This window comes from Halichoerus grypus, chromosome 2 (genome assembly GCF_964656455.1).
Source record: "Halichoerus grypus chromosome 2, mHalGry1.hap1.1, whole genome shotgun sequence".
Lineage (NCBI taxonomy): Eukaryota > Metazoa > Chordata > Mammalia > Carnivora > Phocidae > Halichoerus > Halichoerus grypus.
The window spans coordinates 51,053,516-51,071,602 of NC_135713.1; the positions used below are offsets into that span (position 1 = coordinate 51,053,516).

Sequence of the window (18,087 nt, forward strand, 5' to 3'; positions counted from 1 at the left end):
TCTGTTCATGCAGATGGTGCTATCCAGATAAGTAAAAAAAGTCTGGTGTCCCCAAATCTCTCCTGATTCAGTTGGTTCTCTTTAACACAGAGCAGTGGAGAAAATAAATGAGGAATTGGAAGACACATTTATTTTATTTATTTATTTAAAAGATTTTATTTATTAATTTGAGAAAGAGAGAGCACAAGGAGGGGGAGGAGCAGAGGAGGAGGAAGAAGGAGACAACCTCTAGCAGACTCCATGCTGAGCACAGAGCCCAATATGTGGCTTAATCCCATGACCCTGAAATCATGACCTGAGCCAAAACCAAGAGTTGGATGCTTAACCAGTCACCCAGGCTTCCCCGAAACTATTTTTTAAAGCACAGAAAGGTAATGGCTCATATAAGGAATACATCCATGTTCAGTGTCTGGTTTGCAGTGAATGCTGTCTGCATAGGTAAACTCTTACTCTGACATTCTCCTGAACAAAACTGTGTTTGCAATAGCTGACAGCACCTGAAATATAGAATTAAACCTCCCGCTGCCTCCAACCCCCACCAAATCTTACAAGTCAGCAACTACACTAATGATCTGTGGAAATTTGGCTCCATGTATATTTTATGCTTTTTTCTATTCATGCCTATGAAAACTGAAAACTTGCAAGGACAAAATAGCTTTTTGAAAAGAAGGAAGGTTGTCACTAAACAATAGTAATTTGATTTTGCACAATTTTAAAATACTACAAAAGATGAAATTGAGCCAAGCATCCCACTCATAATGGAGAAAACAAAAGCCTGAGCATCAATCAAAATGAACAAAATCACAAATAAAGGAAAAGTAACCCTGGGATACAGTCTCTACTTTGTCTAAGATGTCTGAGATCTTCATAATAAAATAAACATTAAAACTAAAACCTATCCAATGACACAGACTAAATTCAGCCTCTTAGGCAATTTCAGAATCTTACATGTTCTCAGAGTAGAATGTCTGATAATCCATATTATTTAGAGCTTGGCCTCTCAGACTTAAACACTGTTTTTCTTATGCCTAGAATTTAGAAATGCATTTTCACTCCTGTGTTGATTTCCCCCTCTGTTCTTTCAGCGTGAATCCCCACCCAGGCCCTGGCCATGCATACAGTGGACACAGACTTTTCCTCCTTCAGGGTAACTCCACCTTCCACAAATAAAGATGAGACGTATGGTTTGTCTCATCCCCTCATCACTGGGTGATGACTGACTGTGCAGAGATTAAGTAACTTCACAAGGATCCATGAACTAACCCTTAGAGAGTAAGGTTAGTGAAGCAGTGAAATGTACAATTTTGTCACACACTAAATAGGCTAAGAAAGAGCCAGTTGGGAGTTGGGGGGCAATGTTTCTCATTATCACACCATAGACTTCTTTTACCTGGGCAGAAGACTGACCCTTGTGTCCCTTATATCTAACTTCCCAAAGGAAAAATCAACCCATGATTCCAGTCAAATGGGCTAAAATACTTACGATTTGCGAAAATACTGTTCTGAGCAAATATAAGTGCTTCTTTTCTCCACACAGTAGTCAACCCTCACTCCTCCCACTTCCTGCCTTGCTTCCTATCACACAGACACAGAAAACATACATGTGCGCACATTGGTGCACATGCACACACACACAAACACACAATTTGAAATATAGACAAGATAGTTCAAATAACATAAAGACATACTCTATGCTAGGCAAAGAATATGATATTTCTGCTCTGCAATCAACGAGAAACTATATACCTTTTTAATCATAAAAGGTTTGATTATCATAAATAAAAAAGAACATCTCACTTGAACTCAGCCATAATGAATTTTTTGAGATGTGTGTCTGAAAAGCACTAACTCTCATTAGAAAGTGTTTTCTCACTGACTCATTCTGCAGTAGAAGGCTAATATGGGTCACCTAAATTCCACGTTTATACAATTCTCTTCACCTTTCCATCTCCGTATTTTTTTTTAAAGATTTTGTTTATTTATTTGACAGAGAGAGACACAGCGAGAGAGGGAACACAAGCAGGCGGAGTGGGAGAGGGAGAACAGGCTTCCCGTGGAGCAGGGAGCCCGATGCGGGGCTCGATCCCAACACCCTGGGATCATAACCTGAGCCGAAGGCAGACGCTCAACGACTGAGCCACCCAGGCGCCACCACTCTCCGTGTATCTTTTAAAATAACACATGGACAACAAATAATAAGGTAATGTAAGAAAACACCACACCAATGGAAGTTTCTACACAGTCAACTCATATTTGCATTTAAGTCACAAGTTGGCTGAATTCATGACAAGTGCTGATCCCGTCTTTGTTTTCAGAAAGCCTTCTTATCATCTGCTTATATAAATATCACCTCAAGTACCATCTCACTGGTAATGTAGCTGTCCTTACTAATAAAGGGAAATGTACAGTGTCTACTAGGTAGGACAATCAGATTTTTTCACCTTATTAAAACATAATAACCTTTGATAATTGGGTTCTCCATGATATTGATTTGATTTTATGCTTCTCTTTTTCTCCTCTTAATTTACCTTAGTAGCAAATTCATTGTTTAAAAACATTAGATGCCATTTTGCCCGAGTTGCTTACATTGAGACAGAATGATAAATCAATTTGAGATAAGCCCTGCAGAGACCACAGATCCCTTCCAACTGATAGAGTCAGGTAGTTACACTGATAAAGTAGGAAGTGCTGCGGAGAAATTGCTATTACTTATTCATGCAGGCATTTACTCAACAAGTAGTTTTTCATCGACTCTTCGGAGACAGGCACTGTTCGAGATGTTGGGATACAGCAGGGGAAAAAAAACAGAGGTCCCTGCTCTCATGGAGCTTACAGTTTAATGGAGCGAGGCCAATAAGAATAGTAAACAAATGAATAATGTATTTCGTTATAAAGAACATAAAATGCAGTAATGTGAAGGAGAGGAAACAGAAAGTCTGGGTAAAGCAGCATTACTTAACTTTCTTCCTGGGAGCACATGAGTGTGTTCTGTCCTTAGGACCATTGTGCTTTTGTTCTTTCTAACTGGAACACTCATTCCTCAGATCTCTGCCTATTGATCTTCATAAATAACATCTTGGTTCAGATGTCACTCCTAAGGTAGGACTCCAGCCCTCTCCTCCAGTCACTCTGGAGGATCATTCATGCTGTTTAATTTTCTTCATGGAATTCGTAACAATTTGCAAGCCTCATATTTATCATTAAATATCCTTATTTTTTCCTGGTGGCTTATATGTTTCCTTTACCAAGGACAAACCTCTGGAGTTAGGGACGACATCTGGCTTATTCACTCCTGCACCCCTACTCCCCACTTAGAGCAACAAGAAGTGCTCACTCGGCAGTTGATTAGGTGGATCGATGCATAAATGAACTAAAGGTTCAGAAACTGACTTGACTACAATGTCCATGTTTCATTAAACATAAATTAAAACACTAGTATTTTCTCATGCTCCTTCTGGGTACAGTACACAGACATTCCTAACATTAGGTAGTCACCGTGAATAACGGCACTGAGCTGTCAGTCTAATGAGACTTCTGAGCATGTCTGTGTCTGCGCTGCTACATTCCGGTCCACGCACCGGGTCACTTCTCTGCATTAAAACCTGTTAAAACATGAAGGACATGGGCTTCAGAGTCCAACAGACTTGAATTTTATTCCCAGCCTTGACATTTGAAGTTGTGCTGCTTTGAACAAGTTACTAGATTTGTATGGACCTCAGTTTCCTCTTCTATAAAAATGGGATGATATTAATATCTGCCAGATGGGATTATTTGGAGATCAGAAGATATGATATATGCACAGTATATGATACACAGCATGTACCTACTTGATTTTGATGGTTACAGTTATCTGGGTAACTACAGCAATAAATAAAGCCACAACAATTATTTATTGGGCACCTACTGTGTACTGGTTATTTTCTGTAAGTTACGTTATTTAATTTTGATCATATCCCTATAAATTAAATGATATTATTATTTTCAATTTAAAGTGGTTAGGGGAACTTTTGAAAAAGCCACAAAACCTATAAAAACAAACTCTAGAACCTGACCCTCTCCCACCACCCTATCCTATTTCTCTTCATCTCACTATTACATATTTTCTCATCCCACTAACCTCCATGTTTTGAGTCTCAATTTTTTTTTATTTTTTTTTATTTTTTTAAATTTATTTGACAGAGAGACACAGCGAGAGAAGGAACACAGCAGGGGGAGTGGGAGAGGGAGAAGCTGGCTTCCCACTGAGCAGGGAGCCCGACGCGGGGCTCCATCCCAGGACCCTGGGACCATGACCCGAGCCGAAGGCAAACGCTCAACGACTGAGCCACCCAGGTGCCCCCTTGAGTCTCAATATTTGGTTGTCTCATTCATCTTCGTGTATCCCCAGCACTAGGCCAGTGTTGATATGTAACAAGGGTTTAACACCATCATTTCCTCTTGCCAAATATCATCCAGTACTAATCATGATAGAAACAGCACGATAGGTCAAAGTTAAACACATGTAGCAATCTTACAATAGCAATTAATCTATACAAAGAACTAAGTGTGTGCCGAGCACTTTACTAAGTGCCTTAAAAGTATTTGTTCACTCCATCTCCCCAGTAATCCTATAAGGTGGGTGCTATAAAACCCTGTATCACTGATAAGGGAATTGAGCCTCAGAAAGATGGAGCACAGTGAGTTTGTGACAGAGGAAGTCCTTGAAACAAGGCAGTCAGATCCCAAACCCATGCTCTTAGTACTCAGCAATACTGCTTCTCCAGTGGTTTTGCATTCTGTGGCCTCACTATACAGTAACGTAAAAAGTACAGATGCGTCCTGCTACGTTGATGCCAGAAGCAGCTCTGGTCTTTATCCTGATCTTTTAGTAGTTTCCCTTAGTCGTCAGACTGTTACAGCTGCTAAAATAAAAGTCCTAATTATTTCCTCTATTATGGCTAGTGAGAACAATCCAACATGGAATTAATATCTTCCTCCAAGGATTTATGGCCAGTTAGCATTTTGTTGCCTTTTATTCTGTCCATAAGAGTGCATATAATGAGCTGCTTCTGAGAAATGAAATAGCTTGAGCATTTCATAATGTAGTGACTGTGATTTGAGTCATTAAGCTATTATACTGGCTTGGTTTCCAAAAGGAAGGTTTGCTTTATTTGTGACCTCCAGAATAAAACGGTAGGGATGGGTTAGAAATCCTCTCTTACTAACCATTTAGCAAATCAAGGCATTAAAACTTTTACCAAAAGTCCTTTAACAAAAAATTTTGGAGGTGATAGCCTTAGATTGGATAGCTTTTTATCTCCTTTATTTTTTTTCTCTCCATGGGGAATAAGGCTGAAAAATACCTCAGTATATATAAATATACATATATATAATATATATATATTTTTTACTTATGCCACAAAATAAATACAGATTTTCTTCAGTGTACTCTGAGATCTTCCCCAATAGCCTTGTAGACAAAGGTACTTTTCTAGTTATCTGGAAGTCAGAGGTACAACTAATGGCTCAGTACTTTTCTGTTTTCCCTTCCAGGATGAGTATTAATGTAGAGTTAGGGTCAAGGATCTCAGTGAAAGAATGCCTATGAATCCTTGACATGAAAGTGTACAGTTTACTGGGGTAATCCCTTCCCAGATCATGAAGAATTTAGCTTCTTCAATCCAGCAGAAAGCCTGTGGACAGAGTAAGTCTAGGGTGGCTTTCAGTCTCTGGGAACCACAGAAGCTAGGTGGCCTCCTCACTTCCACTGAGGTATTACATCTATGGCTAACTGACACTTAGTCTAATCTCATAGTGGTTGTTCTTTCCCTAGTCTGCAACCAAACTCCAGCTATATAATTCTGAAAATGAAGAGAATTTCAAAACACTATACCCCAAATTATAAACTGTAGTGCATATTGCTTTTCCTTGAACTTGGGGGTTCAAAAACATGAAACAAAAATAACTTTCTGCATTTAAATTGTAAAGTAGAAAATCCTTCAAGGATAAAGGATGAAAGTAGAGGTGATGATATTAATTTAAACCTGAGGAATACACTACATGTGCTGTATGTATAGAAATGTCTACAGACTAGCCAAAAACAGTGCATAAATCCCCATTGTGGAGCTTGTTTAAGACTGAGAAAGTCATACTCATTTATTTATGAACAGTGACTATGACAGTTTCTCTAGGAGAGAAATGACTATTAGAAGTTCCTTTTAGGAGGAGCCTTGGAAATTTGGGCTCTCCATTCTTCTTCCATCAAGATTTTTAGTACTTGCTTTCCCTAAGGGTCTTTTGCATCCATCTACCTGGACAGATACTGCATTTTCTCAGACTCTGGGGAGGTGACTGAGATCATGGGCTTTGAGTTCAGTTCTGAGCCCAAAACCAACCAGCAAGTTATCTACTTCCCTAATGCTTCAGTATTCTCAGTTATAAAATAGAAATAACAGTAGCTTGCTTCACAGGGTTATTTAATGCAGATAATTCAGGGTGTGACATATAGAAAGAACTTGATACACGTTAGTACTCCTACTGCTAACACTACTAAAATTCTTTCAATTAAACACTGCTCATTTATATTTGCTTTGAAAAGGTCGTTGTTTAGTTAAAACTCTGCCATGAATTAACTCCTTACAAAGACTATCTAATCTAACTGCATTTTGTCTATTTGCCAAGCAAGTTGCCAGCAAAAGCTGCCAACAAAATGCACTGATTTCATGAAATCAGAATGTTACAAAAGTTACTCCAAATGTAACTGGAAAAAAATTTTATCTTTAAATTAATGTTGAGGACAGTCTGCACTGTTTGAAGGTTAGATTTATGGAAGTCCCTTCTGTTTTCTTTAGTTTGAACATAAGACAAACAGAAGAAAAAAATGTTGCTGAGATATATATGTCCAAATATATACACACATACATATATGTACACACATGTGTATACCTCTAAACTGATACATATGCATATTTATACCTATAAATGGAGAGATACACCTATATACAACAGCTACAACTTTAATTATCCACCAGGAAATACTTTCTTTAAAATAAAATAAAATAGAATAATTTAATTTAAATTAATTAAAAAGTGAAGATGGGGCTTCTTTCCATGATGACAGTATTCTTGTGACCCAGAGAGTTCACTCCCAGTGGGGTCAGGAACGTGCAAGTGCCACCTCCGGATGTGCTATGTATAGCAGTGCTGTAGATAGCTACGTTCACAAGCCTACAAATAACGTGTCTGCAATGAGTTTCAATGCTTCTTCCCTTTGCAGACAAAGCCCACTTCAATGGCACCATTGTACTCATTCGTGGGGTCTGCAATACAAGACCCATGTCTTTACTGGGAGTAGAGCTTTGAAACGCCTGGAGTCTCTGACCATTCATCTTTTCCCCAGCAGCCCTTTGACATCTTTGGTTTCGGTTTTGCAACGTCCAGCTATCATTTGACTGAAATCAATGAACATGAGGACAACTAGGGACCCATCTAGCTGGCACTGAAAGAGACTCCCTGACTCCTGGAATATTATGAGTCAGTAATGTTTAAGAAAAAGAAGTTGGCCAGACTTTCTTCTCCTCTTTAAATGTTTTTCATCTAGGGGCACCTGGGTGCCTTAGTCAGTTGAGCGTCCGACTCTTGGTTTTGGCTCAGGTCATGATTTCAGAGTCCCTGGATCGATCCCCTCAATGGGCTCCGTGCTCAGTGGGGAGTCTCCTTGAGGATTGTCTCCCTCTTCCTCTGCCCCTCTCCCTGCTCTCTCTCTCAAATAAATAAATATTAAAATAATATGTTTTTCATCTGAAAGTCCAGCAAAACGTGGCAACAGAAAGAGTCCTGGATCATTTCCTAGGGCTCCTAAATACACACTGCCTCCATTTCTCAAGTTCAAAGAATGGCATGATCCTGATTCTACTTTTTAGAATTGGATTTGACTTACTTGCTGATGTCAGTCAGACAATGATGACTCCAAATAACCGGATGACTCCAGAAGCAGCAGCAACAACAATAGTAAGCCCTGGATTAGTAGTTAGGAGTCTGGGGCTCTACTCCGTGCGTTGCCGTACCTGTGGGATGTTAGACACAATCCCTTTCTTCTCTGAGCCTCCCTCTTCTCAGCCATTAAAAAAGGAGGTAACTTGGAGCTGTCAGAAATTATTTCTAAATATTTTTAATCTAAATAATTTTCCCTAATAGGGGAAAAATAATGAGCAAGAAATTTTTTAAAAGATTTTATTTATTTATTTGGAGAGAAAGAGAGGATGAGTGGAGGGTGAGGGGCAGAGGGAGAAGCAGACTCCCCGCTGAGCAGGGAGCCCGATGCGGGACTCGATCCCAGGACCCTGGGATCATGACCTGAGCCGAAGGCAGACGCTTAACCACTGAGCCACCCAGGAGCCCCAAGAAATTTATTTAAAAATTATTTACAGCTCTTTAGAGAGGATATTTTATTTTTTTTTTTTTAAAGATTTTTTATTTATTTATTTGAGAGAGAGAGAATGAGAGACAGAGAGCATGAGAGGGAGGAGGGTCAGAGGGAGAAGCAGACTCCCTGCTGAGCAGGGAGCCCGATGCGGGACTCGATCCCGGGACTCCAGGATCATGACCTGAGCCGAAGGCAGTCGCTTAACCAACTGAGCCACCCAGGCGCCCTAGAGAGGATATTTTATAAAACAGTATCATTGTATGCACTTTTTCCCCCAGAGGGGGAGGTAGATGAAGATGATTTTTCCTTCTTAGAAGACTAAGAAAATCTAGAGAACAGGGTCTCATACTCTGGCCATGACGACTGATATTCTTAATAAAATTTCTGTTTTTCTGCTTGACAAAATGCAATTACTATCTCTATGAAAATGCATTAAATCAATTAGGAAATCTGAGTAAAAATTGATATTTTATTATTTGATAGACTACATTTCAGTGAAGGATGGCTACTTGATTATTTGCTTGTTTAATATCCTGTGGTAAAACTTTAGGAACAGAAGAAGAAGAAGGCAAAATTAATAAAACCCTTCCTGTCTAAATTCATTATAAGCTAACATTATCCTTTGCCATTTTCCCAATAACAGAACATACATAGCAGGAGGTGGTTGAATTGCCTCTGCTTCCTGCTGAATTTTTCTTTAAGAATGTGAATATTTAATCAGAAGTGACATGTTTTTGATCTAATGTTACATATGGGAGGTGTATGGCATTTGAAGTCAAGGCCTCCCCCTCACATCAAAAGACAAACAGCTATTTTTAGATGGGTCAGCTATTACTGAAAGACTAAGTCATTCTTTCTATAAGAACTGGCCTAATAAAACCAGCATCAGTACATCTCCAGAGCCATTTATTTAACCAATGAGATTACAAAGTATAACAGCACAACTAAAAGATTATAAATTGTGCCACAAATAGCTTTGTCACTAAAATAATAAGTAAATTTTAAATGGTAGTCCTATATTTTATAGCAACAACCACATATTTCTCACCTTATATCAAAACCTTAAACCATATCCTATATGGGATAAAGAAATATATCCCAAATATGTCCCATAATGGCTAAACAATGACAGGGAGGAGGGTTTTGTTGACATGCAAACAAGTTTATGATATATCCATTGTTATAGAAAAAAATTCAAATCACAAAATAGTTTGTATAATGTAAATCTGCTTTTATAAAAAACTCCCTATATGCTTTTTTACTAGAAAAGTATCTGGAAGACTATAAAGCAAGGTAGAGGTAGTGGTTATCTCTGGGTGGTAGAATTAAGGGTAATTTTATTTTCATAACTGCATTTTCTAAATTTTTAATAATAAATGTGCATCACCTCCTGATAGGAAAAGTGTTTTGTCTTAATTATGTTTGTTGAAGAGTTTTTAATATGTGATAAAATGCTTATGATAATGCTTATAATAATATGCAGTCCAATTTGGATTCAGATTCTAAATGTTAACAAAATGTACATTGCTATATTCAAAAAAGATGTCATCATTTGATAATTCAGGTTTTCTTGTATACCAAAATGTAATGATTTTGTTTTCTTTTTTCTTTTAATTTTATTTATTTATTTGATAGAGAGAGACACAGTGAGAGAGGGAACACAAGAAGGGGGAATGGGAGAGGGAGAAGCAGGCTTCCCGTGGAGCAGGGAGCCCGATGTGGGGCTCGATCCCAGCACCCTGGGATCATGACCTGAGCTGAAGGCAGACGCTTAACGACTGAGCCACCCAGGCGCCCCCTGATTTTGTTTTCTTAATCAGATTTTTTCAAGTAGATAAATATAATTGCTAAATAACTGAAATATCATGTTAAATACTGCTGTATGCATAATGAGATGGGAGTATATATATTTAAAAATATATGTGCCATATATTAGCAAAATCATAGGACTATGGGATTTGGGGAGCTAGAAAAAAATTTAGAAATCACTTAAACGGGTAATTGTAAGAATCATTAATTGTAAGACAAGGCCTCCTAATTTTCTGCCTATTGTAAATATTCATTTACTGTTGAAATCTAACACATATCTCCAATTTCAAGTAAATAACAGTCTAAATTCTATCTATGTAACATTCTTTATAATGTCAATATCAGATTAAACCTGATTTTTACCTGCTAGGGCTTTAGCTGGATTCATTAACAAAAATCCTACATTTTCTATATCATTTTCCCTTGAAGTGTTCTGAAAATGATTTGATTGGGCCAATCTTATTTGTGAACAATATATAGTTAATCTGTTTGAAATATTTCCTTTGTAAATTGCTAGGAATTCTTCTGCCTCGTCAACCGGAAAGTCGTTTGTCACCATTTATCCAGCTGGCTTACTCCTGAGAAAATATTCTTCCTCCTCCAGCTATATCTCCTGACAGAAATCTCTAAATAGCATTGTTAAAGACAAGAGGTATTTGATTTTATGATCAAATTGGTGTAATTGAGCCATCAACCAGTCAAGAGTGAAGGTGAGAATCTACATTCAAAGATTTCATTATTCTTTAGCCACAAACTATAAATTTAAGTTTCAAAAAGGCATTATTCATAACTTTGGTTAATTATTCCTGTACCCCATAGATCTTTTTTTTAAGATTTTATTTATTTATTTATTTATTTGCCAGAGAGAGAGAGAGCGAGTGAGAGTATAAGCAGGGGGGAGCGGCAGGAAGGAGGAGAAGCAGGCTCCCCTGCTTAGCAAGGAGCCCAATGCGGGACTCGATCCCAGAACCCTGGTATCGTGACCTGAGCCGAAGGCAGACACTTAACTGACTGAGCCACCCAGGTGTCCCTGTATCCCATAGATCTTATAAATAAGTTGAGAAACTAGACACACAATGAAACATGATGAGGAAAAGGAAAAGTCTTTTTAAGAAACTGTGCAATACTGGATTAAATAATTACTGTGTGCATGCTACAAGCGAGGCCCTGGGTTGGGGCTCCACGGCAGCTTTTACAGGTGGTCATGCCACTTGGGTCTCAAGCCAGGCATCCATTTTCCTTGCTCCAGATTGTGTGCTGCCAAATGCAATGGCTAGGGTTAACTGACTTCAGTACACATTTTCTTTAGTGGTTTCCTTTTTCATTCTAGATATGCCTGGGCTAGGCGTTTCCCATTCTCTTCAATCCACTTGCTCACTCTTCTGGTTCTACACAACAGACCTAGTGTCTTACTTCACTGAATTGTGAAAAGATAACTGAAGTGAAATTCTACAATATAAAATGGCTGACTTGATATATGAAGCTTTCCCTTTGCCAGCCTTCAAATACCCCCACATTCATTCATTCATTAAATAGTAACACTGAGCACTTATTATCTACTACTCCAAATATATAATTTCATTTTCTAGTCTGACGTTAGATTATATATTCTTTTAGATTCATTAATTATTGATTCAGAGGATGACTGGGTTGTAAAAACATTGGTATCATCTAATTTACCCCTCTGTTTTATATACAAGGAAATTAAAACCTGGATAAGATACTCAAGGTTCAAAAAGAAGTTTGTACAAAAGTCCAAACTAAAACCTAGGTTTCATTATCATTGTGCATTTAAGGAAGTTGGCTGCATCGCCTACTTGTGTCCGTTTGTGTATCTGAGCAACATTAAAACTTTGTTCTCTGAACCTCTAATACAATTACCAACCAGAAGAGCACTGGGATAATGGAGAGTAAGCTGCTAATCTGTGCTTTTGTGACGGGGAAACAAAAATCCAATCAGAATGAAAACCATTAAAACCTAGCCTGTAACAGTAGCACCTAAAATAATCCATATTTCTAAATCTCAGTCTCCATTTCCTGAGCTCCTCAAAGCCACTATACCTTAATGCAAGTTTGCTGAGTGGCTGCGATATTGCTATCCTCAAAACTTTTGCTATCCAAACACAATATATCGGCATGAATGTACTCAGAGCTCCTGCTGTGTACACTCAGACACAAAGGGAGGAGGATACTCCACTCATGCAGGAGGACAACTGATTTCATAAGGAGGTTATCAAGGTTTTAACTGAAGGGCTTTGACCACTCCTTCCTGGGTTATGACTTAGCCTCGTTGTCTATGGTCATGGATCCCACCCTCTGAGCCACACATCCTTTGAAATGAGATGACCTCATTTTCAGACACAGCTCCTGAAAGTAGATGTCATGTATAGAAGATTATCTACCTCCAAGAGATTAGAAATATCATTTCTCGGCTACAGACTCTTAAATCTTGAATGATATTTCCTGGATATTAGAATCAGATATTCCTAGGTCTCTGAAACATAACATTTTTCCTTTTCCAAATTTTATCATAAAAATTTTCAAACCTACAGACAAATTGAAAGAACAGCAAAATGAACACCTCTATACCAATGACAAAATTAAGCAAGCATTGGGGCACCTAGGTGGCTCAGTAGGTTAAGGGACTGATTCTTGATTTCAGCTCAGGCCATGATCTCTTGTGAGATCGAGCCCTGCGCTGGGCTCTGCACCAGGCGTAGAGCCTGCTTAAGAGTCTCTTTCTCCCTCTCTCTCTGCCCATCCCCCCTTCTCCTTTTCTAAAACAAAAAGAAAAATTAAACAAGCATTAATATTTTGCATACTACTTCCTCCTTCTTATGTTTTAATACCTGAACATTTCACTAAAGTAAGCCCTACAAAAGAAGCTTTCCCAGATCCTCTGAATGTTCTCTTCTCTGGCCCCCTTGTCCCTGCCAATGTGTGTGGATCTCAATGGGAGAGGAGTTTAAGGGTAAGTAGGAAAAGAGACTTTATGAAATCAACCCTAGCAATGGTAATTTTAATTGAATTCCTTTTACTTATACATTGCAAATGAACCTGGAGTTGAGAAGAGAATTTGTGGTCTGCATTAAATTTCTAGCCATGGAACAAATCATTCTATGATCAATCAGTAAAAACTGGAATAGGATACTTGTAAATTTCCTGAAAAACCTTGTTATCAATTTCAAAGTCAGAATTAACAATACACCTGATAAAATGATTACAATTCATACGCCTTCTCTGTCTAGTAGTGTTAATTTCATACATGTCAGATGTGTTCAAACCCTTTGTTGGAAAGGGGGATAGAAGAGCGATGATTTCTCATTGTTGTGAATTTGAGTTACAGCAGTGTCATATAGTCAGTCTTAATGATAAGAATGAACAGTCATCCATGTTTTTGTCTGGTTATATAATGATATAACGAAGCCATATTTATCATCTATATTGGTCCTCTCTTTTCTTCTCAATTCCAAAGACATCCTGATTATTGATTTTCCCATCCATTCAACTTTGCATACATGAATGCAGAATTGACAAACTTTACTGAACGTGTTTATGGTGTAGGTGCTTGGTCAGTGCTGGGTATACCAAGGAGAATACAACTTGTTCTCTGCTTTCAAGGTGGGTGTTCCACGGAAATGGGAAGAGCTCAGGGTAATTTCTGCATGACTGCTGTGCAGATTAAGTGATTTGCTGAGCAAATGCCTCCAGCACTGGTTCTGGTGTTTAGCCGAAACTTACCACTTGCCAGTCCTCCCCCTCATTCATTGCCAAGTGGGTGTTATTTCTATGCCTCCTTCTGCCTTCTTCAGGATTCTGACCACTCTCTGTGCTTAACTCTTAAAAAGTGTCAACTATAGCCTCTTTTGAACCCCCATCTCCCACACAGCCTGCATGGTCACCCTCTCATCAAGGTCTTTGAGATTCTAAATGTTTTATAGTTCATTCCAAGTGGAACTTTAGCACAATGTATCCGCTAACATAATTCTTTCCATTAGTGCTCTCAAAGTCCACCGCTTTGGTGGAATCTTTGCCGACACTGACAATTTTTCTCTCTGCTGTTTGTCTATTTTCTAAGACATGCACGTGAGCCTGCCCATATCCAATCTATCTCCTTACCTCCAGTGGCTGACAGAGTACACACATGACTTCTCCGTGCCTCACTCTCACCCACTTTCCCTTGATAGCCAAATGCCACTCTCTCTAAAAATATGATCAGCAAAGAAGCTGGTTCATAAGCACCTAAGACAATGTGCCAGTCACACACACTGAATATATCAGACAATGAAAACAAGACATGACAGATAAGAAAAATGTGGAAGTGAGAAGCATCCCAGGGTAGTGGTTAAGACCTGTGGCTCTGAACTTGGATCTGAGTTCAGTTCTCATCTTTGTAGCTTACTTGCTTTGTGATTTTAAATGTCAGCCTCAGTTTCCTCATTTGAAAATAAAGATCATAACAATTTCTAACTTAGGAAGTTGTGTAAGGATTAACTGTAACAATGCATGGAAAACATTTAAGTCAATATCTGACCCTTATCCCCTAATGAATGAATAATACTATTGTTACTACTGTCATTATTATGATAAGATAACCACACGTGTGTAAAACAGAACTGATCAGAGACATTTGAATGTTTCAGAATTTAGAGTTTCTTCCCAATAACACAGAGGAATCCTCTATATTATAATAACGTAATTTCTCAGAGTAAGATAGATATCTTTTTTCTCCATTTTCTTTCAGGAAACCATCTATTGCTTCTAATACAAAATAATCTTTAAAAGAAGAAACTGTCTTATTTTACAATTCATCCTCACCTTAACAGCAGAGCATCACAATTACTTTCCGACATAACAGTACATTGAATAGTGTAAATTTATTATTAATAAACATGGGATAACAACTTTATTTATTTGCAAGTCTGATTGCCCCTTGGAGGGTAAGAAGGCACAAAAGCCTTCCTGTCATCAAAGGACCAGACCCAATTCATGCAGCTTAGGAGCAATTTATGAAACAGAGCATCTGCCACGCTCAAACAAGTATTCAGCATTCAATTTTTTTTTTTCCATTTTAAGGAAGCCCTATATCTCAACTATTTTGACTGTTTATCCTTACTCCTTGAAGAAAGTAGCTTTAGGATCAGCAGCTGATATTAGAAGATAATTCAGAAAAACTTATTCTTAGCTAGGGCTAAGTCCCTTTGTAAACATGTTCCCCTAAGCTTTCAGATGCCTACTGGATAGGAGATTTAACTGCTTATGACAGAATTGAAGGAGAAATAAGGAAAACAGCACAATATTTCCCTCCAATAAAAATCAATAACTATTTCATTCACGAAAAGTTCAATTTTGAAATGGACACTACAAACCTGAGGCCATAAAGAACCGTCCCATCTGGATGCAGGCGGATCATGCGGTTCTTGACGGTCACTCCGTGTACAAATGACTTCTTATCATTCAGGAAGTAGGTATCAGGCACCCAGAGCTGATCTGCCACTCTGTTGTCCAGAGTCAAGTTTAAAGGTATTACATTATAGGACAGTCTCTTATCTCTCCAGGCTTGCTGGAAGTACATTGTCAAGGTATAATCCTGTAAATATGAAAAGAAAATGGTTATTTTGTACCCAAATAGACTTGGGAGATAGGCAAACACTCTAGTATTCATAAGAAAAGAAAATATATACAACCACACACTAGAAACGTATACTATTCACATATAGGCAAATATTAATTTATTAAACCCTTTCTTACTGAACACCCACTATGTGTCTGTCAGGCCCCATGGCAGGCACTGTAAATATGGAAATGAGGAGAGCATATCCTAGTGAAATTTATTATATATTACCCAGGAAGAAAGATGGTAAGGAATAATTAGTGAATTAACTAGTCTTTTCCAAAGTGGGGTACTTATAATTGTTTTAGGTGGGATACAAATGCAATTGTAAAAAAGTGGTTAATTTGTTATAGCAGTAATTGTCAGAGTTTGTCAAGGAGAAACCTAACCAGTCTAATCAAGGTGGATTTCCCAGGAGAGGTGACATTTACACTGAGACTTATGTAGCTTCTCGGCTAAACAATATTAGCTCAGTCAGTATTTCATGAGAATTTGAATCCCAGGATTCTGAATCATCAGGAGGCTCTTAGCTTTTGAGAAACAATGAGTTGTTATAAAGAGAGCACTGGCCTTGGGGTCCCAGATCTGGCATTTCTCAATTGTTTCTAGCATGTAAATTTATACAACTTCTTTTGCTTAATTTCCATTAACTATAAATGGGACTTTTAATACATACCTGATCTAAGCAGAAGATTGTTATGACAAATGTACAACTCAAATGCAATTTGTAAATTACAAAAAGTTATATATTATGAATAAAGCATTTACATATATATTGTGACATGTTTTATCCATTAGAGGCCTATGGGTACAATGTAATTGCTCCTTCACCCTCATTTGAATGACTTAATGAAAGACCAAATATTCATTTCAAAAGATAATTACCATTCTATTTTAAAATCAGTTCACAATGCTCTACTTGAGGGCTTTTCAAAAAACCAGAATCATGTATTAATCATCTCTGCAACCTGAGAGCTAGCCAGTCCTAGGCACAAATAGTGAATGAATGAATGAATGAATACAGTAAGGTACACCTACTGGAGTTCTGTACGTATCTGCATACTTTTGTATAAGATACACAACTCAATCTCTGTGAAGTCCCTAAGTTTTTCCAACCCTTATTGAGATTTATACATCCTAACTTGGTTATATAATTCTAAAATATAACTTGTAATATATTACCTGCTAAAAACACCGAACAGTTTTAACAGGAAAAGTATACACAAACAATGAATCACGGAACACTACATCAAAAACTAATGATGTAATGTATGGTAATTAACATAACATAATAATACAAAATTTAAAAAATTGAAAATTTGATTATTATCTCTATTAGAAGATAAAGTTATTTATGCTTCTTTGATCATAAACCCTGTTAAGATTTAGGGGAGATAATACTGCTTGGAAGGTGCTGGAATTTATCAGTCAGCTGAGATGTGTTTGGACACAGAAACTGTATTCTCTTTGGGGCTAAATAAATGGTACCACTGTGATAACCAGAACCATATGTTAACTCCTGTTATTTGTCAGCAAGGCAAAGCCTGCTAAGAAATGCACCCAGACAGACCCTAGTAAGTCTGCTGTCACATCAATTTTCATTTCATTTATTTTAAATGACACATCAAATGACACTGTCAAGAGTAGAAGAAACTCCTGAATCTAAATAAATGTTATTGGACTTAAGAAGAAAGAGTGGTTCTGTGTTCCATCCTCTCTCCCAAGCTTCCATCCACCCAAGATAAATCCGTTGAACATTCACATAAAAAAGTAAATCCTTTACATTTAACAACCCCACCTTTTGGAAGTTGTCTCACAACTGGTTTATTCACACTGAAAAAACAAAAACAAACAAAAATAAAAACAAATAAATAACTTCTGGATGCTTCTCAATCCATGGCATCACCATGCAAGAAGGACTTAGATAATCATAACTAAAACCAATTGACTTTGAATGTTGAATAAGATGCAGTAGCCCACTACAGGCTATTTTTCTCACTAATTACAACGAAATATCTTGGAAATAATTTTTAAAAAAAGAAAAAAAACCTACCTAAGGACTATGCAAAGTAAGAATAGTATGTAGATTGGGGAGGGAATCAAAATGTGAAGAGAGACCATTCCATTGGTGAGTTTATTGTTTTATTTTTTCTCCCTCTTTTATCTCATTAAACACAAACACACAAAAAACCCGAAGCAAATGAATGGAGAGATATACCATATTCCTGGATTTGAAAAGTATTGTTAAGATGTCAATCTC

General features: G+C 37.7%; 1 protein-coding gene across 3 annotated transcripts in view; it reads right to left on the reverse strand.

The window, feature by feature from the left end:
• Positions 1–18,087, reverse strand: part of GABRB2 (gamma-aminobutyric acid type A receptor subunit beta2) — a 240,726-nt gene that overhangs the window by 148,372 nt on the left and 74,267 nt on the right. For all 3 annotated transcript variants that reach the window (XM_036081030.2, XM_078066819.1, XM_036081029.2), the window contains exon 5: positions 15,583–15,803. In XM_036081030.2, the coding sequence (XP_035936923.1) occupies positions 15,583–15,803 (221 nt within the window). The remainder of the gene's footprint in view (positions 1–15,582; positions 15,804–18,087) is intronic.